Raw genomic sequence first — 26,901 nt, 5'->3', positions numbered from 1 at the left:
GGTGAACAAAATAAGCTCTTCACCTCATCTGACACATTCATTTTGTTATTAATCTTAATTATAGCATGAATTGAAAACTGGGACTCATTTTTAAGTGACAGCTACTGGTGGGGGTCTATTTTAAAGAACTAAACGGATGACTAATCTTAGTACCACCAAATTTGTAAATCTTCTCTATTGCGGACTACAGTACTCCATCGACTTTACCAAACTGGATTACTACAAAGAGGAAGGGCGACAGTATTAGGACCCATGGACCGGTGCCCTTCAACTCCACATTAGTAGATTGACTGTAATCTCATCAAATGCTTCTAGCTGTTTTTGCCCATGTCCGTGTTCAGCCCTGTGCATTCTTATTTGTGCATGCAATGTAACGCATTATTCATCTCATTTATTAAAAACAATGATTGAAAACAGCTTTGGGTGTATGTGTTTCTTTTCTTTATGTGTCAGATTGTATTTAATCACTATGAAACAAAAACACAGCAACTCATCAACCCTGTAATAAGCTTATTACTGTGAGTCACTAATGAGCTGCTTTACACAGGACCAAGCTTATGTATGGCTGTAGATTGGAAAGGCTTTTGCAGCTTGCTGGTAACCCATTAAGATGTGTACTGAAGAGTTCAGGTATAACTGCAATACATATGGTGTGTTAAACGTTTATCAAAAGAGCGATACCATTTTCTTTTTATGAAAACACATACTTAATAAAGACAGAGAAGGAGATGTGATACCTTTTATTGGACTAAATAAATAGTAATTAATCGCAAGGTTTCAAGATCTCAAAGCTTGTGATTAATTATTGTTCTAGTTAGTCCAATAAAATGTATCACACCTTCTTCTCTTTGTCTATAATCTCTGGACTGATACAGCTAGCATTTAATCTGTCAACTAAAATGTACAGTAATTCCTATTTAATGTACAACATAATGGCACTGTGTGCAATATGAACATATTGAATTAGATAAAGGAACCTGGATTAAAAAAACAAATATGTAGCACATCCATAACTATAAAATAAAGATTCTGGTTTTAAGATTTGATTTGATATTGACACCCCAAATAGATTTTTTGTTAAACCTGGTGTAATATAATATATATATATATATATATATATATATATATATATATATATATATATATATATATATATATATATATATATATATAATATTATATTTTTTGTTCAAGTGCCAAAGGCTGATTTAAATCTCAATAACTTTTAAAAGCATTATGTATCAGTCCTAAAATCATTGTATTTCACTTTAGCATTGCTATGGGTTACATTTTATTCTGCTGAGACCATTTTAAATAAGAAACAAAACATTCATTTAAATGGTACCAACACCTTTGATTTGGCGGTGTGAGGTTGATTATAAAGCTTTGAAGTTGCAAGGTGCTTACTTTCACAAAAGCCACAATCAACAGCCTGATCAACTCTATGCGAAGGAGGTTTGTGGCGCTGAATGAGGCAAATAATGGTCACACAAGATACTGACTGGTTTTATGATCCTACCTTTTTTTTAAGGTATCTGTGACCAACAGATGCATATCTGTATTCCCAGTCAAGTGAAATCCATAGATTGTGGCCTAATGAAATTTTTTCAATTGACTGATTTCCTTATATGTACTGTAACTCAGTAAAATCTTTGAAAATGTTGCATGTTACGTTTATATTTTTGTTCAGTGTAAATATGTATCACATATTTGATGATGTTTAAATACTCGTTTAAGTGTTGTTTCATTTTTGCTGATAGGTTGAAAGTTTCCTGAATTACTGTTTTATGCAGCAGTAATGTTAATAACAGACATGAAAATTATCGTTATTTTTGCAATTTCCATGAAAACGGATAAGCAACGACATGCAAGTTCTTCTAGAAAAAACGATCACCTGTCCGAGATTACTTTCTCGCCAAGTCGGTTGTAAAGCAAAGCATGAATTCTCGTTCACTTTAAGAAGGAAAACTGGCAAATGCAAAAGGTAAATGGACAATTAAAAAATAACAATTATTCAGTTTTAAAATGAGTCACGAGACTTGTTGGTTCGTCATTGGGCTCTACACTTATGTTATACAGTAAAGTGCTTTTATTGTAATTTGACCTTTTTTTTTTACATGAGGTTGTAACTCATAAAATAATGATGTTTAGGGGTGTAACGCGTTGTACAGATTCTATAAGCTTTTATTCCAATGCATGTTATGCTTATTTTGCCCTAATAGAAAATCTTTAAAGACGGACCAAACCTGGCATTTTACAAACTTTCAAAGACAAAAACACACTAAACTCTCTCAGACATGCACACTGTTCTAGAAGGTTTTCAGTCCACTTCTTTACTGATTTAAATGACACCAGTGACAATAATCTGCTGTGCTTTGTGGTTTAATAATAACAAAAAAATCAAGAGTAGTTTCAAAATGAATGATTTGCTATAACATACTGGGTGGTTTTAATTATTTTGGTCAGGCTACAAATTTACACCAAGGTCGAATTTTCTGTTAGGCTACTTCAAGTGTTGCAACGAATGTCTGAATTTTATTTTAAAATAATAAAATGTTGCACGTGTACCTAGTTTAACACAATGTACGTGCGCTCACGAGAAACGCCGCTGACGAAAGAAAAGGTCAAGTCAGCTCTATAATACGATCTAACACATGGCATAAAAGACGTGTATGATTCACATCAAACTTTCCTAAAATGTAAAATTGCATTGCAGAACTAAAGGTATCAACACTCGGTGAGAAAAGGGTGCAAAACTCCACCTACTAATATACGTTCTAAGGTTCTCCAGACGTCGCCCCGCCCAGCCACATGTGACCACTCACGGAATGACTCAGCTGACTCGTCATGTAGCGTCAGTTCGGAGTCGCACAATTATGAAAAAGCTACCTTCCGCTGCAGCTGAGGCAGACAATTCCAACGTCAACCGGGCTTTCCTTCCACGGCACACCGAGACCACCGCCGATAGATGGCTAAAAGCTACGGAAGGGCTCTTCCTGAGTTTGAACGGTGAAGAGAATGGTACGCAACACGGGGAATATGTCTGTTTTCATTAGAGTGGAGCGCAAGAATGGTTTGTGCTTTGGCGGGGGGTAGAGATCGGTATCAAGCAGTGAGTGGAATTTGCTGGAGTCAGGTCGGTGTGCGCTGTCACGGTAGACAGAGGTGCGTGGGGTTTGCTGTATTGTAGCCGGCGAGCGTTTTGCCATGCACGAGTATTGCCTGCTGTCCGTATACGAGAAGGGCTTGTCATTGAAGAAAAGACAAGCCCTTGGAAACCTATTTCAGCATTTTAATACGGAATATGAAAGTTGTGGTGTCAAGGCACACGTGCCTAAGGGTTCAAGTACAATTTCGTGGTGTGGAAATGCTAATACATTTGATATGAATTGCCACATAACAGTACTGCAATTTGCATGACTGACTGGGTTTTATTTGTACTGGCGGTCGGGCTGCTTATGTTTGCCACACTGACAGTGGCTGAGCGCATTTGCCCTGTGCTGTTGTAAATTACACATTGTAGCTACTTTTCTTGAGAAAAATACGAACATTTTAAAGATTTCGCGAAACGTTCGATGTATTTTAAAATTATTACATATGCTGGGGTTATTGTATTTGATTCGGGAACAGTTTGACCCACGATGGGTTCTGAACATGGTTGGCATGCTCTGTCTACTATGAAATATACAGTTTCGATAGCTGCGTGGACTTCAAACACATGTTTTACATAATCTCTGCGTTATAGATTCTGCATATCCGGTTTTTCATACAGTGCTGCGCTTGGTGTGCATTAGTATCTATGTGGGATATTTCTGTTACACTATAATACAGTAGCTGTATTTATAGAACAGCAGTTGTTTCGGCTGAAAATGATTGTGGGATGCATTGGGAAACCGAATGTCCCCAGCCTCAAAAGTAGGGTAGTTTGTTTGATCAATACATTGCAGGCAAGGCATCATTTCAGCACTCCTGGATGTTTTTGCTAGGCATCATGCAGCACGTTAGCAGATGAATATTTAGGGAATGAATAACTATTTCTTCAGGTCCATTTGGAACAGCATAATACAGTAGGTACCATAAAAAACAGCTCTTATTTTAACAAACCCCCAGGTTGAGGTGAAGCATTCAGTAATGATATTTGTAATGTTTATTGTATGGTGTATAAATAAATACAAATACTCATTGAGTAGCTGGATTTGCAGACTTCACCATTTCATTACTTATTTTTAGGGCTTTGCTCCTCCACAGTATAATTTCAATGTGTGCTATGTACTTCATCATTATAAAAAGTAAAGCAATGCATGTTGATTTCCTACTGAACTTGGCGGATGTTGAGTGACTAATGCCTGCCAGACATCCAGCTGGCAATAAAATTGCAGTACTTTTTTTTTTTTTTTTTTTTTTAAATAAGTTAAGCAAGGGCAGTGACATGTGACTCTTTGCTGCTGTTCTCTTGGTGACAATCACATGATTGAGTCCTGTCCTGAAGGTAAAGGGGCATGAGTTAAAGAACACACATAGAGAGAACATTACTAATATAAGCTGATCTGGTTGAAAGATGTTATGAAACTAGACTGTACTTCCTCGCCACATTGTTTGGTCAGTGGTGATGCATCAGTAAAATATTAACAATCTGGTTTCTATAATGTGGACAGATACTATATAAAATAGTGGAACTTCATTGAAATTCTGCCAGCTGGAATAATAGACATATATATGGGATTTATCTGCAGATGTGAAGCTTGGATTTATAAACCAAGGGCATAACTTTATTGGGAAACAAATTCTGTGCAGATTTACTCTAAGATACACATTGATCTGAGAGAGAAGCAAAACATGTATTGCTGAAGCATTGAAATTAGCTACTAAATCCAACTTTGGTTTTGTGATCAAAGTAAAGAATGTATGTTTGTAAGGTTTTATTTTACAGTAGTGTGCAGAATTATGCCAGCACCCTTTTGTAGCTAAAATATTAGTTGAAAAGTAAAATTTCTTGAAGCTGCACACACTTGTTCTTTGAAAGCTGGCGGGTCCTGATAATTCTGTAACAGACAAAAAAGGATGTTTTGCCACCTACTGGATGGCAGACTTTAAATGACTTAAGCTTTATGCATTGTGTAGTCCCAGGATAGTGTATTAGTATTCCGAAAGTAATAAACTGGCAGAAAAATTTGACCTACTCTGTCCTGTCGTCTTGCAGATTACATTTAATTTTACATGCAGCAAATACAAGAGGGAAGAAGGAATTCGTTTTCTATATTTTAAATGCATGATGAAAGTGAGAAAAATCAAAGTACAATATTCATGTCAGATTAGAGTTTGTGGAAAGAACTAAGAATTAAGAACCATTCATGATAGCAAATCCCAGTTTAGCCACTCGCTATGTGGTTTTGGGTAGTAACTTGTGGCGCAGTGTGCAGCGGTTGAGATCCTCAGTCAATGACAGCCGACGTGTTTGCTAACCTTTCTTTAGATGTGTTTCTGATGGAACAAATGGTTTTTTTTGGTATTTGTGTACTGTAATTAATACTTTGGCTGCTACTGGCTGTATTCATCATCTGCATGTATACTGGGATGTATCTGCAGATGTAGAGCTTGGTTTAATACCTGCAGGGCCTCATTTCTAGTTCCTTGTGATCTCGGGTAACTTTCTGTAATTATAGCACACCGGTCAAACTGGAATTCTCTCCTTGAAGTGCTGAAGCTGTGCTTTAGGAGATCCTATCACTTACCTCTTCATGTTGCACAGGTCATTCAAGAAACGTTCACATGAATAGCAACTACAGTAGCTTGTTGAGAGTGGTGGGAAGGCTTAATAGACAGCTATTTGCTATTTACAGTACACAACAGAAACAACACAGATAAACTAATAGACTAAGACCGTGCCCTTGGTTTAAAAGGGCTATTGACATGTTTAATTAAATAAGTTGATTTCTGGAATGTATGCCTCTGCTGCAGCAAGGTTATATTCATGGGTTACAAATTCAGCTATATTTTCTTATCCCTGTTTGTACACAGTATGCTGTAAGTTTTACATGCTACTTGTTTATAACTTGTGTGTTTTTCTTACAGTATTGCATTCCTGCAGTGCGAATATAGGAATAGCCCAGGAGGCTAGTGTAGGAAAGAGAACAGATGAGATTCAGGGCCAGCCAGCTGAGAAGATTACGACTTCATTGAGAGTCTGAATGAGAAGAGGAATAATGAAGTGTGTCCAGCAGCATCAAACAGCTGAGTCATGAGAAAACCATGTAGACTAGCAGGCAAGGGCGCTGGAACTAGGGGTGCTGGGGGTGCAATAGCACCCCCTAGATGTGAATGCCTTCCATCATATACAGCGGTTACTGTTTTGTGGCTTTCGGCACCCCCACTTTAAAAATTGTTCCAGTGCCACTGATAGCATGGTGGTTTGAGAGAACATTTAGAATAGACTTTCTCTTCCAAAAATAAATAATAAACCCAAGAAGATAAAAACAGAAGCTGAAGACGCAGTATATGTAGTCTGAGAATCTTCTGTACACTTGTATAATGCCTTTCAGGTAGGTTGGTCCAGTAAACAAAATATATATAAAAAAATATTCAAAATGAAACCGTGAAAGCAGAATAAAAACACTTAAAGTATCAAAGACTGAGTCCCTTTTTGTCTATTAATGCTCCAGCTGTGTTTGTGTTACTACACGCCAGCAGCAGCAGTTGTAGTTAAAGTATAGCTTCAGAGTTCTGTATCTTAAAATGGTGATGCAGACAGAGAGGGAGGGAGGGAGGAGATGAGGAATGGGATATTCCCCAATCAAGGGGCTAAGACAGTGGTGGGGTAGGTTCTTCTAGATGGTGAATGAGTCCCATTGAGTGTAATGAAAGATGAATCTATCTCAAACTGTGAAACCTTGAAACCATGCTCAAGATTTCTTATTCCAGCACTATCCAAGGTGTATCTGGACTCTAAAGGGTGCAAACCAATCAGACATAATAATTTTACACAAAAAGTAACTGACCAACAGAAAAACACTACCAAAAAAAAAAAGAAAAAACCCATTAAGATGATTCAGTGTTTTAGCTTCTGGCATCTTCAGAAGGTACAGCATTCCTTTCTGCCTGAACTTTTCAGTTTGTTTCCCTGATAATCACGTTCAAGATTATTACCCTCTCACTTATCATTGATACAAAAAAAAAAAAATCACTCTACTGTATTTTGCCAATGTAATACATTTATCGTAGTTTTCTAGTACAAAATGTTACTGTGTGACGTGTCCAATACGTTTTCAGGGTTATGCTGATTTGTAGTTTTTCTTGTTGCTTAACGATAGTGATTGTTTAAGAAACAAATAACATCATTATCACTTACACAACCTTCACTTTTAAACACCCCAGTTAAATATTTTAATATGACCCCTGGTTGTGCACATAGATCATGGTAAACCTTATGGCTCCAGTCTCCAAGAGCAGGTTATTTAGTAATAAATGCCTAAACAGTGCCATCTGCCACACAGTTATAGGGTGCATGTAATTGTCATCCCAGCTATCTTTTGAGTCAAATTGTACTTGTCTTTAAGAATGAACACATACATTATTGAATAACACAGCACTGAAGTGTAAATGCATTGCAGTTCTTTCCTGATAAACCCTTGATTTCAAAAGGATTGATTTCTTGTATTTCCTTTACAAAAAAAAAAAAAAAAAAAAGTATCCTTTTGTTTCTTAGGAGTTAGACTAATTTTTATAATATGTAGGCGTATATTGAAGTGGGCAGGTGTAGTTTGAAGACACTATAATTAATTTGACTGTTTTATGGTATGTTTCAACATCCTGAATCTTATTCTGAGCTGGCTCGCAGACACAGATCACAATGCTACCTGTAAGTTATGAGCATGGAGGACAAGAATTAACCCACTGGAGTTGTTCTGTGGTATTATTTGAAAACGGCATGTTATCTCCAGGCTAATTATAAAGCTGCAGGTTTTCAAAAGGTCAGCAAATGTTAACAGATCCCTGCATGGTTCTGCTGAAATGACTACACAGCAGCTTCTGTGGCAGTTGCTAGCCAGTCTTGAAACAGCGTCTGGGAGCATGGCACCGGCGAACTTTGAAAGTGTAAACTGAAGTAAAATAATGTATATATCAAGTGCTAAAAGAAGTAATCCAAACTTGAGTAACATTGAAGTTAGAAAGGTAATTTAGCATTGTGATGAATGTAAAGACGCACTAGATGTTAAGCAGAACAACGCAGTGACAAATAAAAGGCAAGATACTTGGAGTTGGAAAGGAGTTATTTTTTTAACTGGCCTGCAGTTCAATGGAAAACATCTACTGTTGACTTTCTGTGAATGGATGGAGTAACGTCAACATTTGCACTGACCAAGTATCCTTGTTTTGAATTATTTACAGGTTGTTGAATAAACAAAGTAACTTGACTTAGATTCATCTGATGTCAGTACTTTATGGCTAGTTGTAATTTTAAACTATTGTAGTGGACAACAAAATGGAAACACCTGGGTAAATGAGTATATTGAAAGCAAGGGCTTCCACACAGGTGTGAGTCATGCATTAATTAAGCAAATAACATCCCAGCATGCTTAAGGTCATGTATAAAAATGCTGGATGGGCCTGGTTGCCTATAATTATGGCTAGCATGGCTGCAAGAGGAGACCTCAATCACTTTGAAAGAGGGGTGATTGTTGGGTCGCGTTTGGCAGGAGCTTCAGTGACCAAGACAGCTCAACTTGCTGATGTTTCACGAGCAATGGTGTCCAAGGTGATGTTGGCTTGGAACTCCGAGGGAAAGACATCATCAGCAACAGTGGACGGAAACGCATACTCCAGGATCGTGATATCTGTGCTTTAATTCGAAGTGCAAGGCAAAACAGGCAAGCAACTGGAGATCAATTGACTGCAAATTTCAACCTGGGGCGCGAGCTGGCAGTTTCATCAAAAACGGTCTGCCGAGAACTCCACAGAGCGGGATACCATAGTCGGGTTGCAGTGCACAAACCAATCATCACACCTGGCAATGCACGTTTGCGAGTCCAGTGGCACAAAGAGCACAGGCAATGGACTATCGAGCAGTGGAGAAATGTGATATGGTCAGATGAACCATCCTTCACCATGTTCTCGACAAATGGACGAGTGCACATGTGGCGCCAACCTAAAGAACTCTACAGCCCCGAGTGCTTGGTTCCAACAGTGAACAGGCATGGTTTTGGTGCACTCATTCCCTTAGAAGGAAATGTCAATGCTAATTTCTACATAATGGTACTGAGTTATCCTCTTCACCCCATGTTGCAGCATTTCTTTCCTGCCGGGGAGGGGGGGGAGGGGGTGTCTTCCAGGATGACAATGCCCCCATCCACAGAGCACATGTGGTCACCCAATGGTTTGATGAGCATGACACTGATGTTATCGATATGTCATGGCCTTCTCGGTCACCAGATCTGAACCCAATTGAGCATTTACGGGATATTCTGGAACAATGCCTGAGACAGTGATTTCCACCTCCATCAACCAGGCATGAGTTGATTGACTTTGTTGTGGAAGAATGGTGCTGCATCCCTCCTGCAGAATTACAGATCTGGTAGACTCTACTATGCCACAACGCATACAAATCATACTAGCTGTACTTGGTGGCCCAACGATCTATTAAGTGACTTTGCATTGGTTTTTCCATTTTTTTGTCCACTACCTGTATTTTCTATTGTTTTGGCAAGGTTAAAATATTTACACTATTAAGATTTATTTAATAAATATTATTTGTTAGAATGTACAAATGTAGAATATTTAGGTTGCTCAATGATAAGTGTTATTTTATTCTGAATGCACTATAGCAAAAATTATTTGGTGCTTTGCACAATATTCTGCTACTGTTGCTTTATTTGGAAGAGATACGCGCTGTGATGTTGGTGGTTTGCGCAATATTATGCTACTGTTGCTTTAATTGGAAGAGATACGCGCTGTGATGTTGCTGCACATTGAGTTCTGTATTTTAATTCAGAAAACAAAAGGAAGAACTTGTGCCTAAGGAAACAGGGTATTGAATGAAGAAATCTCGTCTAGGACATTGTTTGTACACTTTGTGAACCCGGCTAAACTTTACCGGCTTACACTGTTATGCTGTCTGCTTGTACACACGCATTCGCCTTTTATCCTTGGGAGCTTAAGGGATGAGAGTTCGGGTAACCGAATACACAAAAATGTTGCACCCTGTGTATTCAAATAGGAAACTATTCTAAATTCCCCTCCCTAATCATAATAGTAAATACTATTAAAACAATATTTATAATACATAATAATAACAATACTTCTTAGAGCGTTGTCGCTTGTGTAGCCTCTGCCAAGTCTGCGCCAATCATGCCGAGTGATACCAGCGAGTTCTGAATGGCATTTCTGGCATGAACACATCGGATCCCAAATGAAAAAGATAGACAATTCGATCGCGTATCTGGGTATCCATCGGGACATCTTACTGTGAGACTGGATATGATGTAAACGAAATGTTGAATTCACAGCAAATAAAGCTGATGTTTTATCTGAGAGCCTGGGAAACTAACGACAAAGTTAGTCTAATTTTTTTTTTTTTTACTGTCATAATAAAGCCTCCATTGTCTTTTTTTTTTTTTTTGTCATAATTTATGATTTATTGATTTCGGCACTTTCCTTTTGAGGTATTGGTTTCTTAGTTGTAGAAAACCCAATTTGTAATAGATTTTGAATGAATATCAACACAGCACTTCAGTACGGTCTCAGATATGACGTACGGTGGGAAAGTTAGGGTTAGTTCGTAGTTATATTTTTGTTTGTAATATAAAATGGTTTGTAAATGAGTTTTCAGCTTTTTGGCACACTGGCCCATTTTCCTGGATTCATGAAACGGAAGCCATGTTATATATATATAATATACACACACACACACACCGGCCCAGTCGGTGCTTCATAACTACAGGCCAAACTGCGATCTCTACCGACCCGGGCCACCAGGCCATGGTTGATGTCGAACCCTGCAAATATATTGAATTGTTTTTTAATGAGCAGAAGAGCGAGTATCCTATGACGTATTACAGTGAAGTTAGAGATGTTGCATTTTGATTTAGTCTTGGACCTAAGAGTTTGGACCATGCTCTCCCGTGAAAGGACCCCGTTGGTGACAGGTTGTGAGTAGTTGTAGAATCCAGGGTTAGTCTGTTCTTATTGAACTTCAGTAAAATGCCAGTCGCCACAACCAAATCTAATTACCGGAGCATTGGAGCTATTGCATTGTCTCTATTGAAGATAGGAGTGCATATTTACCTGGAGCTGGTTACTGATGAAATTAAAGTAATGTAGCAACGTTTCTTTTGAATTGAACAAAAAACTATACATTAAAAAAATGTACATTGAGGAAGACTTGACATGATGACACCTCATTTTGCAGTTCTATGTATGGGGGTGTTTATCGGATTATTGACAAAGGAAATCGTATTCTCTATAACATCCTTCATTAAAAATTAAACTGGCCTTAAGCCTAAAATTATGCTTGGGCATCTTGTTTGAGCAAAAATGGATAACCCATAAATACTGTAAAAAGTGTGTGTTTAAATGACTGGAATATATTCCATGTGGTAGGTTAATACCAGTACAGTTTCTTAAAATCAAATATCTCCGGCCAAGTTTAATAGACCAGAAACTTCCAGTAATCCTGACCCTATGTTATGGTTTACAGATACAGAGGTTTACAGTAAGTAAGTAAATGGTGGCAGCTTGATCCCTTATGATGATAATGAGCCCAGCAGTACATCGAGTTCAATTAGCAGTGTCATTCCATCTGCTCCTGGGCAGCAGAGGTGTGGAGCCCCTACTAAAAGTTCTTGTTGTTACCCTGCAAAAGGAAGTCCTCATTTCAGATTTGGATACCAGCCCTGCATTTGTATACCCTGTTTTCCTTGTGGCGTGCTGTGTGTTGAGAATGAACTGCATCCTGCCTTGGCTTTCTCTTTGCATCACTTCCCATGTAGTATGCCTTACAGAAAGTACAAAATGAAATGTTCAGGTAACAGTGAAGCTATACTGGATTAATTCAGTGGTTGTGTTATGATTAAACTTGAAGTGAATGGCTGGCCTTATGGTAAATTTAACAGCAGGTGTTTTCCTGTACATCTCAATCATTGCAGTTGCTAGTGGAGTTTTGTGTTGTTGTTTAATTATCAAATACTCGTGATATTACGTATTACATTTTATCAAGTGGTTGCTTTTTGAGCAGTAGGTTTGCTCTTTGAGTTACTGTCCTGGGATTTCTCAATGGAAACAGTTGGTTTTGGTTAGTTTTAATGGCTGGGAATATGTACTGTAATGTTTGCTGATCCATGGAAGGGCACCAAAGATGTAGTGAAGCTGTTGATCAGATAAGAGGTTTTAATTGTAATGAACCATGGTTGATGCAGTGAATGTTCCCAGTTTAGCAGTACTTATTGAAAGCACCCAGCGAATTAGTATGCCAGCGTAAAAGATTGTATCTGAACTTGAATACCATAATGTAGCTAGAAAGAAATGAGTGGGGTTAATTATTACTGCAGGGGATTCGTTTGACCTCTGGTATAAAAGTTGTAGGAAAACTCTCCTATGGTACGTTCAAATTGCAGGTAGCAAAAATACTACAGATCTCTAGCAATGACATAAAAAAAAAAAAAAAAAAAAAAAAAATTCCATACTTTCCAAAAATTGGCATCAAAATAGAGCCTGCCTGTCCATGTCTTGGTTGGTAGGAGAGCCCTGTTTTGATACGGCACCTAGCTACTACTTAAATGGCTATTGTCACAGTATCGTTTCTATTTTAAGTAGTCGTCATATCGGTTTCCATTTAGAACTGCATTGATGGCTTATCAAATCTGTGGCAACGCTGCCCTTTCAAAAAGAAGTATGTAGCAGAGTTTATTCTCATGGATTGGATCACAGTGTATTGAAGCGTAGACTAATCTCTCAATGCATATTCACATCACGGCAATGACGGTCCTTATCACTAAAGCTTTAACTATTAGGTGTTTGCCTTTATGTGACATTTGCCCTCCCTTTTTTGGAAAGTTGACAACAGTGTAATAATCTGTGAATTCAATAAACACCGCTTCAATAATGGTCAGTCCATTTCATTTTGGAATCCTGAAATATTCCCTCCTATGTTATTAAAAGCAGCCCTTTATCAAGACCACTTCACTTGACCCTCTTTGGAGGTTGTACAAGAACGACCACAGTATGCTGTATATGTTCTGTATGCTTATTACATAGTGATATTTTAAATCTAGAACAGACACACAGCATACAGTGCTGCATGGTTGTAAGTTTTCATTTTGATTGGAGCAAAAGCTTAATGATGAAGTTATTGGCTGGAGAGGCTGAATATCCCCTTTCCACATCTTTCATTGACAGTTCTGAGGAGCTAGCGATAGCCTGGTGCACTGTGTTGGCCTACATATTTTTCTGAGCTTGGGAGAGCTGTAGCAATTTAATGTGGGCCTCTACACTGAGAGAGTACGGAAGTCATGCAATCCTTTCAAGGACCTGGTTTTTCTCAATCTGGATCTTTTTCTGAGTGAGTGTTGCAGAACTAAATGTTTTGGGAGTGTGCCATTTGAGAATTCATATTGTTTAGTGCCTTATTATATTAATCTTCCTCCTTTTTTTATAGCCTCAAATTCTGTTCCGAAATAAAAAATAAGTGTCGTTTTAGTTTTCATACACACAATTGTTTGTTGGGACACCCTCAAATGAAACAATTTCTGTAGCTGGAGGTCTATTTTAATAATCTAAACAGTGGTAGATGTTAATACAGCCACTCTTTTTCATCTTTTGTTTTCCCTAAGGGCTAAATACAAAACAAAAATATTAAGCAATACTGTTTTTAAAAGTGTTTTAGAAGTGTAGCCTAGATGATTTTTGTTAGGCAAGATGGGTTGTTTTGTAAGAGACCATAGCAACAGCACAGTCTGTATTTGATGCAACACATCAAAGCTCAGTTAAAAAAATACCATTTTAGACCACTTTACTCACCACACAAACTCTGCAGTTTCCATCAGCTGTCTTAGATAGCGATTTGTTTTCCCTCCACAAATGAGCCCACGTAGGCAGCTGGGTGTTTTTTTTCTGGGGAGTTTAAGGCATTAGCATTTAGACTTTGACACCTAAGCAAGACCCAGTGCCCAGAACAAAAGGAAGCATACAGTACAGAGCAGGAGAGAAGAGTCTTTGATTTTTAAGGAGATGATTGAACACCACCTATTATGTTCCAGTATTCTTCATTTGAAGCAGAAGATGTACAATTTCAGGTACATTTAGTTTATTGGGGCAGTGTTTTAAACTCTTTACATTTTGTTGTGTTAGGTCTATATGTTTATTTTGGAATATTACTGATTTTTAGATGTAGTTATGAATCAAGAAACATTATTTTTGTTTTTCTTTTGGAAATGTTGAACTTATATGTTTTAACTTTATATATACTACTATATAATATGGGGTTGTATGGCTTTAAACTTCTGTGAAAATATATTACTATCCATGTGAATTGAAATTATTGAACTATAAATGCGTGTTTATTTGAAAGTGAGAAGGATGGATTCTGGTATCACTACAGCGCTTCTGGAATGCGGACTGTAAAATGGGGCTCTATAGAATTTAGTGGTAAAACAAAAACAAAAACGTTTTGGGAGTGGACATTTAATTGCATACTCTTTGCATCATGCTCTATTAATCCACTGCCGGATTTTGCCTGTGAACCTATCCCAATAGACTTGCAGTGCAAATACAAAGAGTTTCCTCTGATTGTAGATGTGTTTGTTTATTGAGCTGCCCTCTGATCCTTTAGGATTTTGATACAAATCCAGGATTAGCAGCTCGCTTGGACCCATCAACATGTTAGTTCATTTAGGATGCATCAAATGTGCATCAGAAATACAGATTCTAATAAGACTGTGTTTCAAATTTAACAATTTATCATCTGTTTTAAATATGATCCTGCTTATCTCTCTATAGTATTTCACGGTTGACTAAAAGCATTGCATAACTAATTTATGAAACAGGCTGTTGAATGACGAATATGATAAAACACATTTTTTAAAAAACTTGTATCAATGGATCCGTCTCCTATCGCATTTAAGTTTTGCTATCATTAGTGGTCTTTTTGTCTTGCACATGTATCATTGCTTTAGACTGTCTTTACACATCTATGTGCTAACATAACAGAACATTACACTTCAGCGCTTCAGTTTTGACATGCACTTATCATAGTGTTCTTTTAATAATAATCCAACCTTTTCTTTCTTTATTTGCAGTCCCAGCAATCCTGGATAGAAAACACTTTCACCAAGCGGGAATGTGTGTACATACTGCCAGTTTCAAAAGATCCTCACAGGTAAAGTGCTTTCAATGAGCTATCACCAACTCAACCACCAGTATTGCTGCTAATGGGGTTTGCCTTTCTTGTGAAATATGATACAAAGTCCAGGAGGTGCTGCTAATTCTAAGAAATAATCTTATTCTTAAACACAACAATAAACTGTTGTTTTGAGTGCGCATGGTGAGAAAGGGAAGGGTTTTAGAGTAAAGGAACAGACACAGTGGCATTGAATTACTGAAATAAAGGCTTCCATTCCGGTTGTTATACAATACATTCTTATGATAACACAAGCATATATAAATGTATATATATTTTAATTCTAAACAGTAAGACCATTTGAACTATACTGAAGCATGTTTTAAACTAAATATGGCTTGGTATTCATTTCCTGTAAAATTAAGGACCTTTTTTGTCCACTGTTGGTGAGCTAGTTTATTTCATAAACACACACGTTTTCTGATTGAAAATATTATTGGTACTGAACCAGATCCTTAAGAATATACTGTACATAACTAGCCAGTCTTTTGTAATAGTTTTCTAACATTGACTCGTTGCATTAAGCAACTGACTGGTCTTCTACGTGCTATCTGTTAAGAATTCCACTTGAAAGTGATCCTTTAAGCTGGAATTCCTTTCCTGCTGAAACCAAGACAGGACTTGTTTTAAGAATGTGTGAAATTATCCTTGGGGTAGAAGTGGTTCTAGTTTATGTTAACTTATGTCTAGTGCAGAATTGTAGTTAATTTTAACCTGCCTTATAAAAAATAGGTAGATAAATTCATAGTTTCAGATGTCGGGAAAATGAGATTTAAACACTGAGAGTTCAGTTCTGAAGACTTAATATTGTTTACTCTCTATTCCAGTATGGGGATACCAGAGGAATGCAGTGTGAACATTTACCTCTCTATTTCAATACTTTTATTGTATGTCACTGACAGGGTTTATCAAAATAGTGTTTTTCTCTTTGTTTGTCACCTTAATCTATTCCTAACTTGCTTATGTTTGCTGAGTGGAGAAATGTTAGTCCAATTTTAATTCTCTTGTGCAAAAATTAGTTATGCAAAGGGCTAGATTCTCAAAGCTGTTTATTCCAAATCATCATTAATAAAAAATGCACCCGATAAAGTTAACAAATTGCACATGAGCAACTCTGAGATTTAATTTCGGGGCTTGTGAATAGTGTGAAGCTGGAGTGCTTTCTTTTCAGACAAAAATAACACTAATGACTGTTTAGCGTAAATAGTTTTGAAAATCTGGCTCAAAGTGTTTTTAGTTCTTTTGAATTTAGCAGAATCCTGGTTCCTTAAATATGGTATATGATAAAAAAGCAGCTCTGAACTACCATACAGATGTTGTATAAAGAGTACTTTTCCATTACGGTTTTGTGAATTGAATTTTTTACCTCCCTGTTTTTTTTTTTTTTTTTTTTTTTTTTTTTTGGTTGTTTTTTGGTTTTTCGAAAACACAATGGTGTCACTTAACATGTTTTTGTGATCAATCATTTATTGAAGATCGAATATAATTCCACAGAAGAGCACATTGATTCTTTCTACAGAACAATAGGATCATGACTCCTCTTCCTGCTCAATGTTATACAGACAAGTTGAACATTACGGACGGAATAGAATTAGCATTTCAATTTAGACTTGGTAACTGTGTATCAGATTTTCAGCCTAATGGAAACAAGGGCTGTCATTTTATTTATTTATAATTTTAAATTCAGGATGGTACATTTTTGCAGTCATCCATACAACCATTCATTCAAACACCACTCGACGTTGGCAGTTTTCTTTTAGCAGTACTGTTAAACTCATTTAACACACATTTGATGTCTTTAAATACTGTTGTGATGCAAAAAAGGAATCTTATTACTGTTTTTTTTTTTAAGCACTGTGTTAAAGTATAAAAACCTCATTTAAAAAGTAAAGCAAAAGTTATGTATAATTTTTTTTCTAATTTTATAAAAATAATTCTTGTGTTACACTCTTCAGTCAAATAATGCAGCAGAGTAATTGGTTATTATTATTATTATTATTATTATTATTATTATTATTATTATTATTATTTTTAAAACCGTGAATTTTCTGTAAATTTAAGTTTTATAAAGTTTTCCTGCAAATGTACAGATATTTACTGCAATAAAAAGTCTGTTACATTACATTACTTTGCTATATTTTCATTAATCTTTTAACTTAAAAGGTCTTGCTCGTCCAGAAAACCAAGTGGAAAATCGAATGCACAGTGCAGTACTGTAATAAGTAAGCTGTTAACAAATGGACATTTCAAGCAATGGTGCTATTTAGTGGAACAAAGCTATTCCCCAGATTTTCTGTAACCCCCTTTTTTGCATGTTTTTTTTTACTTTTGTAATTTGAAATAATTTTAATGAGAATGCAGAACTCATCCTGTTTTTTTTTTTTTTTTTTTTTTTTTAATTTATTATGTGTTTGCTCTACACAGATGCCTTCCAGGATGTCAAATTTGCCAACAGCTTGTCCGGTATGTTTTACTATCCCTTTCAATTTAAACATTTTTATTTTAACTCTGGTTTATGTAAGAGAACCCAGACCATAATTTATCCTTGGACCACAAATGTATTTGTTGGATAGTGGTCGATAATGCTCTGATAGTCGTTTATTCTCCTTTTGAAAATACCCCCTTTTGTCTTACGCTTTAAATTCCACAAGGGCTTATAACTTGGTTGCAGTTGTGAGCAAAGCAAAATAATTCTACTTTTCAAACATACTGGTACTTGATTCTCAGCTTTACTGTAACCCTTCAAAACAAGATGCTTGCACTGCTAATGTGACTGACAGGAATCCCATACACCAGCAAGTCTGAACTTGTATAAAATCTTAAGCACTTGGTCCAACTGCGCAGGAAATAAATTGTGTTCCAGGTGCTGTGAGTCAGGATGTGCTGTAATGAAAAACATGTAGCCAAGTTTTTTACAGACCTTTTCCAGTCAGGATATTCTCAAATGCTGTGTGTGTTGTTGTTGTTGTTGTTGTTATTGTTATTATTATTATTATAATAATAAATAAATAAATAAATAATAACTCCCTACATGTGTATAATTATAACATTTTACAAGAACAACCTTTTTTTGAGCTCTTAGACTTTTTTTTAGTTCAGAATATGTCGTCTCTTTTGGGTTTAATATTCTAATTTTGTGAGTTTTGTAATGTTATATATTGCCTTTTCTGCTTAGTTAATTATTTACCATGTTACATGACCAATGGCCTTTCTTTTTAAACACGGGAGCTGCTTCTGAGGTGGTTTTTAAGGATCACAAGGGATGCGATCATTGCTGTGTAACTGTGGCAACCTAAACGACAATGCAAATCACAATTCTAGAAGAAATAGAAGTTTCCCTCGTGTTTAATCTTTCAAACTACACCATTTCAGTCTTTGCAGAGTGAGACCCAGTTGGAACAAGGGCATTAGTTAAACATGACGAGTAATGATCTAAGCAAAAGCAGCACTGGGGACAGTGCATTCCTAACATTGCTGCTTGTTCTGGTAGGTGCTGCTGTGGGCGGCTGGTCAGGCAGCATGCTGGCTTCACCGCCAGCCTGGCCATGAAGTACTCCGAAGTGAAGTTGGGTGAAAATGACTTGCCGGAATTGGAGGAGTGGTCAGTGGAAAAACATACAGAGGCAAGCCCAACCGATGCGTATGGCATCATCAACTTTCAGGGAGGGTCCCATTGTTACAGAGCCAAGGTTCGTCAGAGTGCAAGTGTATCGCAGAAAAAGAAAAAAAACAAACAAACACTCCGTGTACTGTACTGGCAAATTGTCCAAGATCAAACTATGGAGTGCTCTACATAGCTTGACAAGCACAAGAGTTTGTACTTGTATTTTCATTTGATGCATTCATTTAGTAGAATTCTACTGTATTTAAGATGTTTAGAATATTTGGATGGTAGGTTAATAATAGAAACTGGTTCAGATGTATCTTTTACAAGATGGGGGGGGGGTGACGATGACGATGAACAAGATATAAATTTAAGTTCTATTAAAAAACTGCTGTGTCTAAAACCACTAGCTACAGCCTAGAATGGTGCAAGTGGGAATTATGCCAGCTCTGTGAATTTCCATTAGAAATGCACTTTAATCCGGTCTTGCCATGTCTCTCTCAATTATATTAAAACCAGCTTCAAACCTAGGCCTATACAGGTACAAAAAATTAAAGAAATGACGACTGTATTACCAGTCATCCGTTATTTAGCCGACTTAAACCGGGGATATATCCTTCACATCAGCTAGGGCTCGGCTATCACAGTTATTTTCAAGTCAGACTGAACCCTGCTTGTTTCCTCCTGCTTGCTTGCTGCAGTATGTACGGCTGTCCTACGACTCTAAACCCGAGTCGGTCCTTCGCCTCATGCTCAAAGAATGGCAGATGGAGCTCCCCAAGATCGTCATCTCTGTCCACGGTGGAATGCAGAACTTCGATCTTCATCCGCGCATCAAGCAGGTTGTTGGCAAAGGTCTCATTAAAGCTGCAGTAACAACAGGAGCCTGGATTTTAACTGGAGGAGTCAACACAGGCAAGGACAAAATAAAACACAAACAGAATTGAAATAATGAGAGGGTATTTCTATACGTTGTCATCAGCAGAAACCAGTCTGTGTGCAGCCGTTAATCTCAAGCCACACTGCAGAATGCCTAATTAATGCTTGGCCTCACCCTCTAGTACAAATCAATTAGCTAAATTGTTATTTACATTTAATTATAGCTCCTTTTTCCAATTCATGACACCCCCTGCAAATTTCATGCATTGGTAAGCTACACCTGCAATTTTCTGTTTGTAGTGCTGTTCTTTTTCTGTTGCAATGACTAAGCAGTAGGTTTAGATTTACTGTACTAGTTTATCAAGCATCCTATTTTGTTTTGAATGTTTTGGTATCACTATGAAGAAAATTAATAGTTGCCAGTATTGCATGCTTTGCCCTACTAGGTGTTTTTTAGAAAGACAGAGAAACCACCACATCAGTATTCTATAAACCTAGTATGAGGCAACTTAAGGAAGAAGCAGCAAAATATGATTTTCTTGCCGGTAAATGACTTTCAAACGAAATGAGGACAAACCTTTTTTTTTTTTTTTTTTTTTTTTTTTTTTTTTTTTTTTTTTTTTTTTTTTAAAAAGGCCCACAACTTGCTACTGTGCCTTCCATAAACATGTTTTTGCAGTAATAAATACATATGAATATGAAAAAAAGTATTTAATAAGAGAATTCTTCTTTTCTTTTATTTAACAGGTGTTGCAAAACATGTAGGTGATGCCCTCAAAGAGCATTCGTCCAGATCATCTCGAAGAATTTGCACAATTGGGATCGCTCAGTGGGGGGTGATTGAAAACAGGAATGACCTGATTGGAAAAGATGTGAGAAACTTGCTGTGATTCTCTTTTAATTGCTGGTTTTAGGTTACGCTATTCAGAATCTATATAAGGGTTTTTTTATATATGTTCTCCGTTTGGATTTCAGGTGGTCGCCCCATACCAAACCTTGTTAAACCCGCTAAGCAAGTTAAATGTCTTGAACAACTTTCACTCGCATTTCATTCTGGTGGACGATGGAACAGTTGGAAAATATGGGGCTGAAGTGAAGCTACGTCGAGAACTGGAAAAACATATCAACCTGCAGAGGATTCATGCAAGTAAGCAAGAGTGTGTATGTGTTGTGTGTGTCCTCACTAGCTAGTCACACAATGTAATAAGCAAGTTAAGGTAAGAAAAATAATAATTCCAGGTGTTTGGTTTGTGTTTAATTTACATAGAACATGGCACATTTCACTTTTGTAAGATTAGATTTAAATAAAGAAACCTGTTTCTTATTCAGACAACTATATTATTGTGGTGACTGTCATTAAATCAGCTGCAAAGATTTCAACTGGTATTGAAAATGTAATATGATTTTATAAAAGACTTCTCTTGGTTTTCACCAAGTACATTTTTATTGCATACATTGTCATGTTGGAAACCAAGGTAATGGATTATCAGATTATCATGAGTTATTATTAAATGATTGCAAAGTCAGTTTTTATAGTAAAAAAAACAACAAAAAAACAACATTTTATTCACAATGTATAGCACGGGATTCTTTCACTCCTGTATTTAAAAGGTTTAATAATATAGCTGTAGACTAGCTCTGTTTTTAGAGTCTTATTCCTGCTTAGTTCCCAAACATTTGTGATCTATCCAGGCTGGCGCTTTCAGGTACAGAAATGACAGGCCAGTGAGTTGGAATCTTGTAGATTCTAGTGGACTGCTGAGCATATGTGGTGAGGCACTTGTGAAAAAGTGAGCTGAGTGCATCTAAAAAAATGTATTGCAAACCTATAAAAAATAATAATTTGCAATAAATGCAAAGGCATGATTCATCGTTTACATCGTGCTGTTTGTTACTGGAAACAATCGGGGGAATGAGAAAAAAAAGCTTAGTCCTGTTGAAATGCCTTATTGACATGAATTGATGCGCATAATAAATGATTTGACAGACCTGGTAGAATGAGGCTGGGATTTTTTTAAAGCTCAGATTTTTTATTTTTTTTTTGTTTTTAGTACATGCACATTATTCCAACCGCTAACACTTACGTGGAGGAAGTTGCAGTGGAAATCTGTGTTTTCTTTCCTAACAAATTCACACTTTTATTGCAATACATTTTTTTTCAAACCTCTGTTTCAAGAGATTGCTTGATAGATGTATTCTTTTAAAAATCTATTTACAGTGTGTGTTATTTACCTTCAGGAATCGGTCAAGGTGTGCCAGTGGTGGCGCTCATATTTGAGGGCGGCCCCAATGTTATCCTCACTGTGCTGGAGTACCTCCAGGAGAGCCCCCCAGTTCCGGTGGTGGTTTGTGAAGGGACAGGCCGAGCAGCTGACATCCTCGCATACATTCACAAGCAGACCGAGCAAGGAGGGTAAGGGTTTCAGAATAATGTCCCATGAGGCTTAAGCAGCTTCCAATGACACAAGAGCAGAGATTTCACACTTGAAAGGATGATCTGAGACCAGAAGTGAAGACTTAAACACAGCCAGGGCTGCTTGAAGGACCACAAAAATATCATCTAAAACAGTCAGCTGGTCCACATGCAAGTGTTTTAATAAGGGGGAGGGGAGGACAACGACATCTCTATGCATCTAGAACTTTAATGCTGATTTGATTTCATTTTTTATATATATATATATATATATATATATATATATATATATATATATATATATATATATATATATATATATGTGTGTGTGTGTGTGTGTGTGTGTGTGTATATATATATATATATATATATATATATATATATATGTGTGTGTGTATGTATATATGTATATATATGTGTATGTGTATATATATATATATATATATATATATATATATATATATATATATATATATATATATATACATACACGAAATATGTGTTCCATTACTAGAGGGCTACCGGATGGTGTCGAAAGTGAGATCATTTCAACTATTAAAAGAACCTTCAACTTCAGTCAAAGTGAGGCTATCCGCCTTTTCCAAACTTTGATGGAATGCATGAAGAACAAAGAATTGGTGAGAGATGCATAACCACTTTCTTAAACTATTTAGTAAGTTGTCTGGAAAATGCAAAGTTGTTACTGTCTGCTTGTTCTTCAGAGGACATATTTATTATGGTACATAACTGCTTATTACAGTAAGACGCTTACAGGATGTCCTGATTTACAGACCATTTGGAAAACCCAGCAATGTCTTTGTTTATACAATACATGTTGTGTTTTTGTATTAAAGATAACCGTATTTCATATTGGGTCAGAAGACCCTCAGGATATTGATGTGGCAATTCTAAGAGCGCTGTTAAAAGGTAAGTTTCAATTTTATTTTTAACACATTCCACACAGCTAATAAAACCAGTTCAGAGATCTCCTATTGCATTGGCAAAACGCTTTAAATAAACACAAAATGACCTGTGTAACACATGGTCACAAGGTCACTGACGGCAAAGGTTAAGAGCACATTTTTTCACTTAAATGTTCTTACTGATAATTGAAGTACAACTTGCCCTCTGTTGGATAGACTTCTTGTCGTTGGCTTGTTCTTATCTAGTCTTGTCATGTGCCCCTCTTCTGTGGATTTTGCTAACCGAAGAGGGGTGTGCGCCAAGCTTCGGGTTTGTAATTAAGTTTTTAATTCTACAGTCTGGTAAAAACAAACAGGCTGAAACACTGCAAAAAGGAAATTGTCCTCGTTTGCACTCCAATATTTACATTTTCATTCCAAACCTTATTTCGTTCTCAAACGCATCCTAGTAGCTACATGTCGCTGTTCTGTTTCAGTGAGTTGCTGTGCTATGAGTTTAATCTGTTTTCAAACCAACTTTTATTGGATTTCCAGGGATTCATGAAAGTTTTCTAGGCTGGGGTTGAAGAAACCAGCAACGGTCTTGAACATTTCAATCAAAATGTTATCTTTTATATAACTCATAATTTAAGTTTTGTAAATAGGACCTTTTTGATTTATATTTGTATTATAGCATGTTTAGTTGCTTACAGAAAATAATATACATGTTTCAGAAAGTCACTATTACATCATCATTTACAGCATAAAAAAAATGTCTTGGTGAAAGTAATTATTGGTATCTCTTTTACAATTGCTGTGAACACTATAAACCAATACATTATTTAGTTGAGTTGTATGGCATTAGATGACTTAATGCTGATTCCTGCATATAATAGTGTTTTATTTTGACCTCAGGCACCAATGCTTCTGCATTTGACCAGCTTGTCCTGACCCTGGCCTGGGACCGCGTAGACATTGCCAAGAACCATGTCTTTGTTTACGGACAGCAGTGGCTGGTATGTAAACACAACCCCATTCAAGGAAATGTTTTTACTGATTGATGTTGCAGTGAAAACACTTTATATAACCCGTAGGAGTCTTGTCTTGTAATATCTCTGTTTTGTTTTACAATAAACAACTGCCTTGATTGCTGTCTGCAGCAATGTATGCTCCATAAGAGGAAAAGCATACTGAAACGTGATCCCAGATCCGGTACTTAACTGGCAATAATTAAATAGTTTTTCAAATAGTGAACCTTACTGGGGGGGGGGAGAAAATAAATCTATTTACATAACATGTGCAATAAAAACAAAAACAAAAAACTCAGGGCTCCCGAGTGGAGCATCCAGTAAAGGCGCTTCTCGTGGAGTGCAGGATGCGCCCTATAGCCTGGGGGTCGCTGGTTCGAGTCCAGGCTTTTCCCCACTGCCGGCTGTGGACGGGAGTTCCCAGGGGGAGGCGCACAATTGGCACCAGTGACTCCTGGGCACCTACGGACTTGCCTGCAAGCGACCCAGAGCTGTGTGGTCGTCCTCCGCTGTAGCTCTGAGGTAACTGCATGGCAGGCCTGCAGAGTGAAAATAAGAGGATGGCTGAGGACACACGTTTCAGAGGACAAGTTTGTTTGTCTTCGTCTCTTCCGAGTAGGCGGGGGTTGCAGCAGTGAGCCAGGCTTTAACATTTGGGCATTTCAAATAGGGGGAGAAAATTTCCCGATTCATGAATTGAATGAATAAAGTGTACAGTAACAGTATATTTTAGGATGCGACCTCTATGAGCAAGACAGTTATTTTATTTTATTTTTTTTGTACCCCAAATGCCAAAAACCTGTCATTCTTAACAACAACAGTGTTGTCGCTCCTGTTCATCAGATTAGCTGGCCTGCCGCTGGTATCGTTCAGATCCTGAAGATTGTGTTAAAACACTGCTCGGCAAAGGTCAGCATTCAGAAACTGACCCTATTCAGAAACAAATCTTGAGTGGGCCAAGTTACTGGTTCTTGAAAATGCACACTTAGCACATCAAGTGTTTCTGAAAACTGCCTATTATGTAATGTTTGTGTTGAGCATAACTTTGTTCTTTTATTTTTCCTATAGGTTGGGTCTCTGGAACAAGCCATGCTGGATGCCCTTATTATGGATCGAGTAGAATTTGTGAAGCTCCTCATTGAAAATGGAGTTAGCATGCACAAGTTTCTTACAATCTCCCGGCTTGAAGAACTTTACAACACAGTAAGCACTGAAATATATCAAATTTCTTTACTAGATGATACTGCATGAATGCTCATTGACTTTGGTGTTTATTAGTCAATGAGGATGACCGTGCAATATAATCACCAATAAACACAGCACTAGGAAGGTTCATATAGATAAGAAAGTATAGTATCTTTTAAAACCTAAACGAAACTGCTGCAGTCGGGATTACTTTTTTTAGATCAAGCTCCGCATCTGTTTAGCAGTGCAGTTTTATTTGAAACAGTATGATAGTCAAAGTCGTTCTGCCGCTGGATCGCAGTGAATGCAAGCTAAAATTTGTTCCAGTCAATTTGTATTTTTATTTATTTAGATTTATTTATTTTAAATATATATTATTATCCATGCTGTCACTAGAAATCAATATCTCTATTTCTGTCCTAACTGAAAATTGTTTGTTTCTCTTAAAGAAACAAATTCCAACCAACTCAACGCTTTTTCATCTAGTACGGGACGTAAAAAAGGTAACGTTTTTGATTTGTTAAATTATGTTCAGCTGAAAAAATGTATTGTAATTTATTGTTTGCTGACAGTATAGTAACAGTAGATTACATACATCAATAGAATTTAGAAAAATAAAATTTGGCATGTGCTGTATAGAATGTTGCAAAGATTCCAAAAGTAACAATGACTTCATTTCCCTCTCCAGGGCAACCTCCCCCCAGATTACAAGATCACGCTAATCGATGTGGGCCTGGTCATCGAATATCTAATGGGTGGCACTTACAGGTGCAACTACACCAGGAAGCGCTTCAGAATTGTTTACAACAATCTCCATGGGAACAATCGGGTATATGTTGGCCTTTAATACTTCATACTTTCTCTAATGATGCCTTTTAAGAGATGCCAAGAACACCTGCTGTAAATAGAATTTTACTTGAATTCTCTGCCCCTTTCAATTGTGGATGCAACAGCTTAGTTAGACAGCGAAAAGATTAACACTCAATACCTATACTGCCCCTCGGTAAGGAAAACAGTGAAGACAGTTGTAGCCTAGAGGGTAAAAACATATGTAAAAACAAAAGTAAATGTTCTCCATTTACTTATGCAACATATAATATAAACAACTATCAGGGTGAAATCATTCCTAGAGCAGGGGTCTCCCAACTGTGGTCCAGCAGGTTTTATAGGTGTCTTTATCAGCAGTGGCTAAAGATCTCGAACACCTGTTAATCGACTAATTATGCCAATAATTGGTTCAATTAAGTAACTGAGAGAGTGGTTGAAACCAGCAGCCACAGTAGCTCTCCAGGACCAGGGTAGGAGACCCCTGACCTAGAGACTCATTGATCTGCTCTGTTGTTATTGGCACATGGCACATGGCTCTCTTGTAAAAGCTTGTGAGCTCTCCAAGCCTGTCCCAGACAGTAAATCCCATTAGTCTGTTCATCCACGTAGTCCAGTCTAGATGCGTTTGAAACTGCTGATATACCTTCGAGAGAGAGAGAGAGGCATGCATACATATT

At 37.0% G+C, this 26,901-nt stretch overlaps 1 protein-coding gene across 5 annotated transcripts in view; it reads left to right on the top strand.

The window, feature by feature from the left end:
• Positions 1–2,865: 2,865 nt before the first annotated feature.
• The window catches only part of LOC121295129 (transient receptor potential cation channel subfamily M member 7-like), a 42,668-nt gene continuing 18,632 nt past the window's right edge, over positions 2,866–26,901 (top strand). The window contains exons 1-14 of one of the 5 annotated variants that reach the window (XM_041219543.1): positions 2,866–3,021; positions 15,285–15,364; positions 17,810–17,848; positions 18,876–19,074; positions 19,691–19,904; positions 20,616–20,740; positions 20,844–21,015; positions 22,107–22,281; positions 22,796–22,919; positions 23,136–23,208; positions 24,099–24,199; positions 25,280–25,414; positions 25,846–25,899; positions 26,085–26,225. In XM_041219543.1, the coding sequence (XP_041075477.1) occupies positions 3,019–3,021; positions 15,285–15,364; positions 17,810–17,848; positions 18,876–19,074; positions 19,691–19,904; positions 20,616–20,740; positions 20,844–21,015; positions 22,107–22,281; positions 22,796–22,919; positions 23,136–23,208; positions 24,099–24,199; positions 25,280–25,414; positions 25,846–25,899; positions 26,085–26,225 (1,635 nt within the window). In that variant the 5' untranslated portion in view covers positions 2,866–3,018. Of the gene's footprint in view, positions 3,022–13,859; positions 14,283–15,284; positions 15,365–17,809; positions 17,849–18,875; positions 19,075–19,690; positions 19,905–20,615; positions 20,741–20,843; positions 21,016–22,106; positions 22,282–22,795; positions 22,920–23,135; positions 23,209–24,098; positions 24,200–25,279; positions 25,415–25,845; positions 25,900–26,084; positions 26,226–26,901 lie in introns of those variants that run through there. The other 4 variants (XM_041219546.1, XM_041219544.1, XM_041219541.1 and 1 more) reach the window with 4 other exon arrangements.

The sequence above is a fragment of the Polyodon spathula genome, chromosome 19 (assembly GCF_017654505.1).
Source record: "Polyodon spathula isolate WHYD16114869_AA chromosome 19, ASM1765450v1, whole genome shotgun sequence".
In the NCBI taxonomy this organism is placed as follows: Eukaryota; Metazoa; Chordata; class Actinopteri; order Acipenseriformes; family Polyodontidae; genus Polyodon; species Polyodon spathula.
The sequence above is the reverse complement of the archived record's forward strand: the minus strand, read 5'-3'. Positions and strand labels throughout refer to the sequence as shown.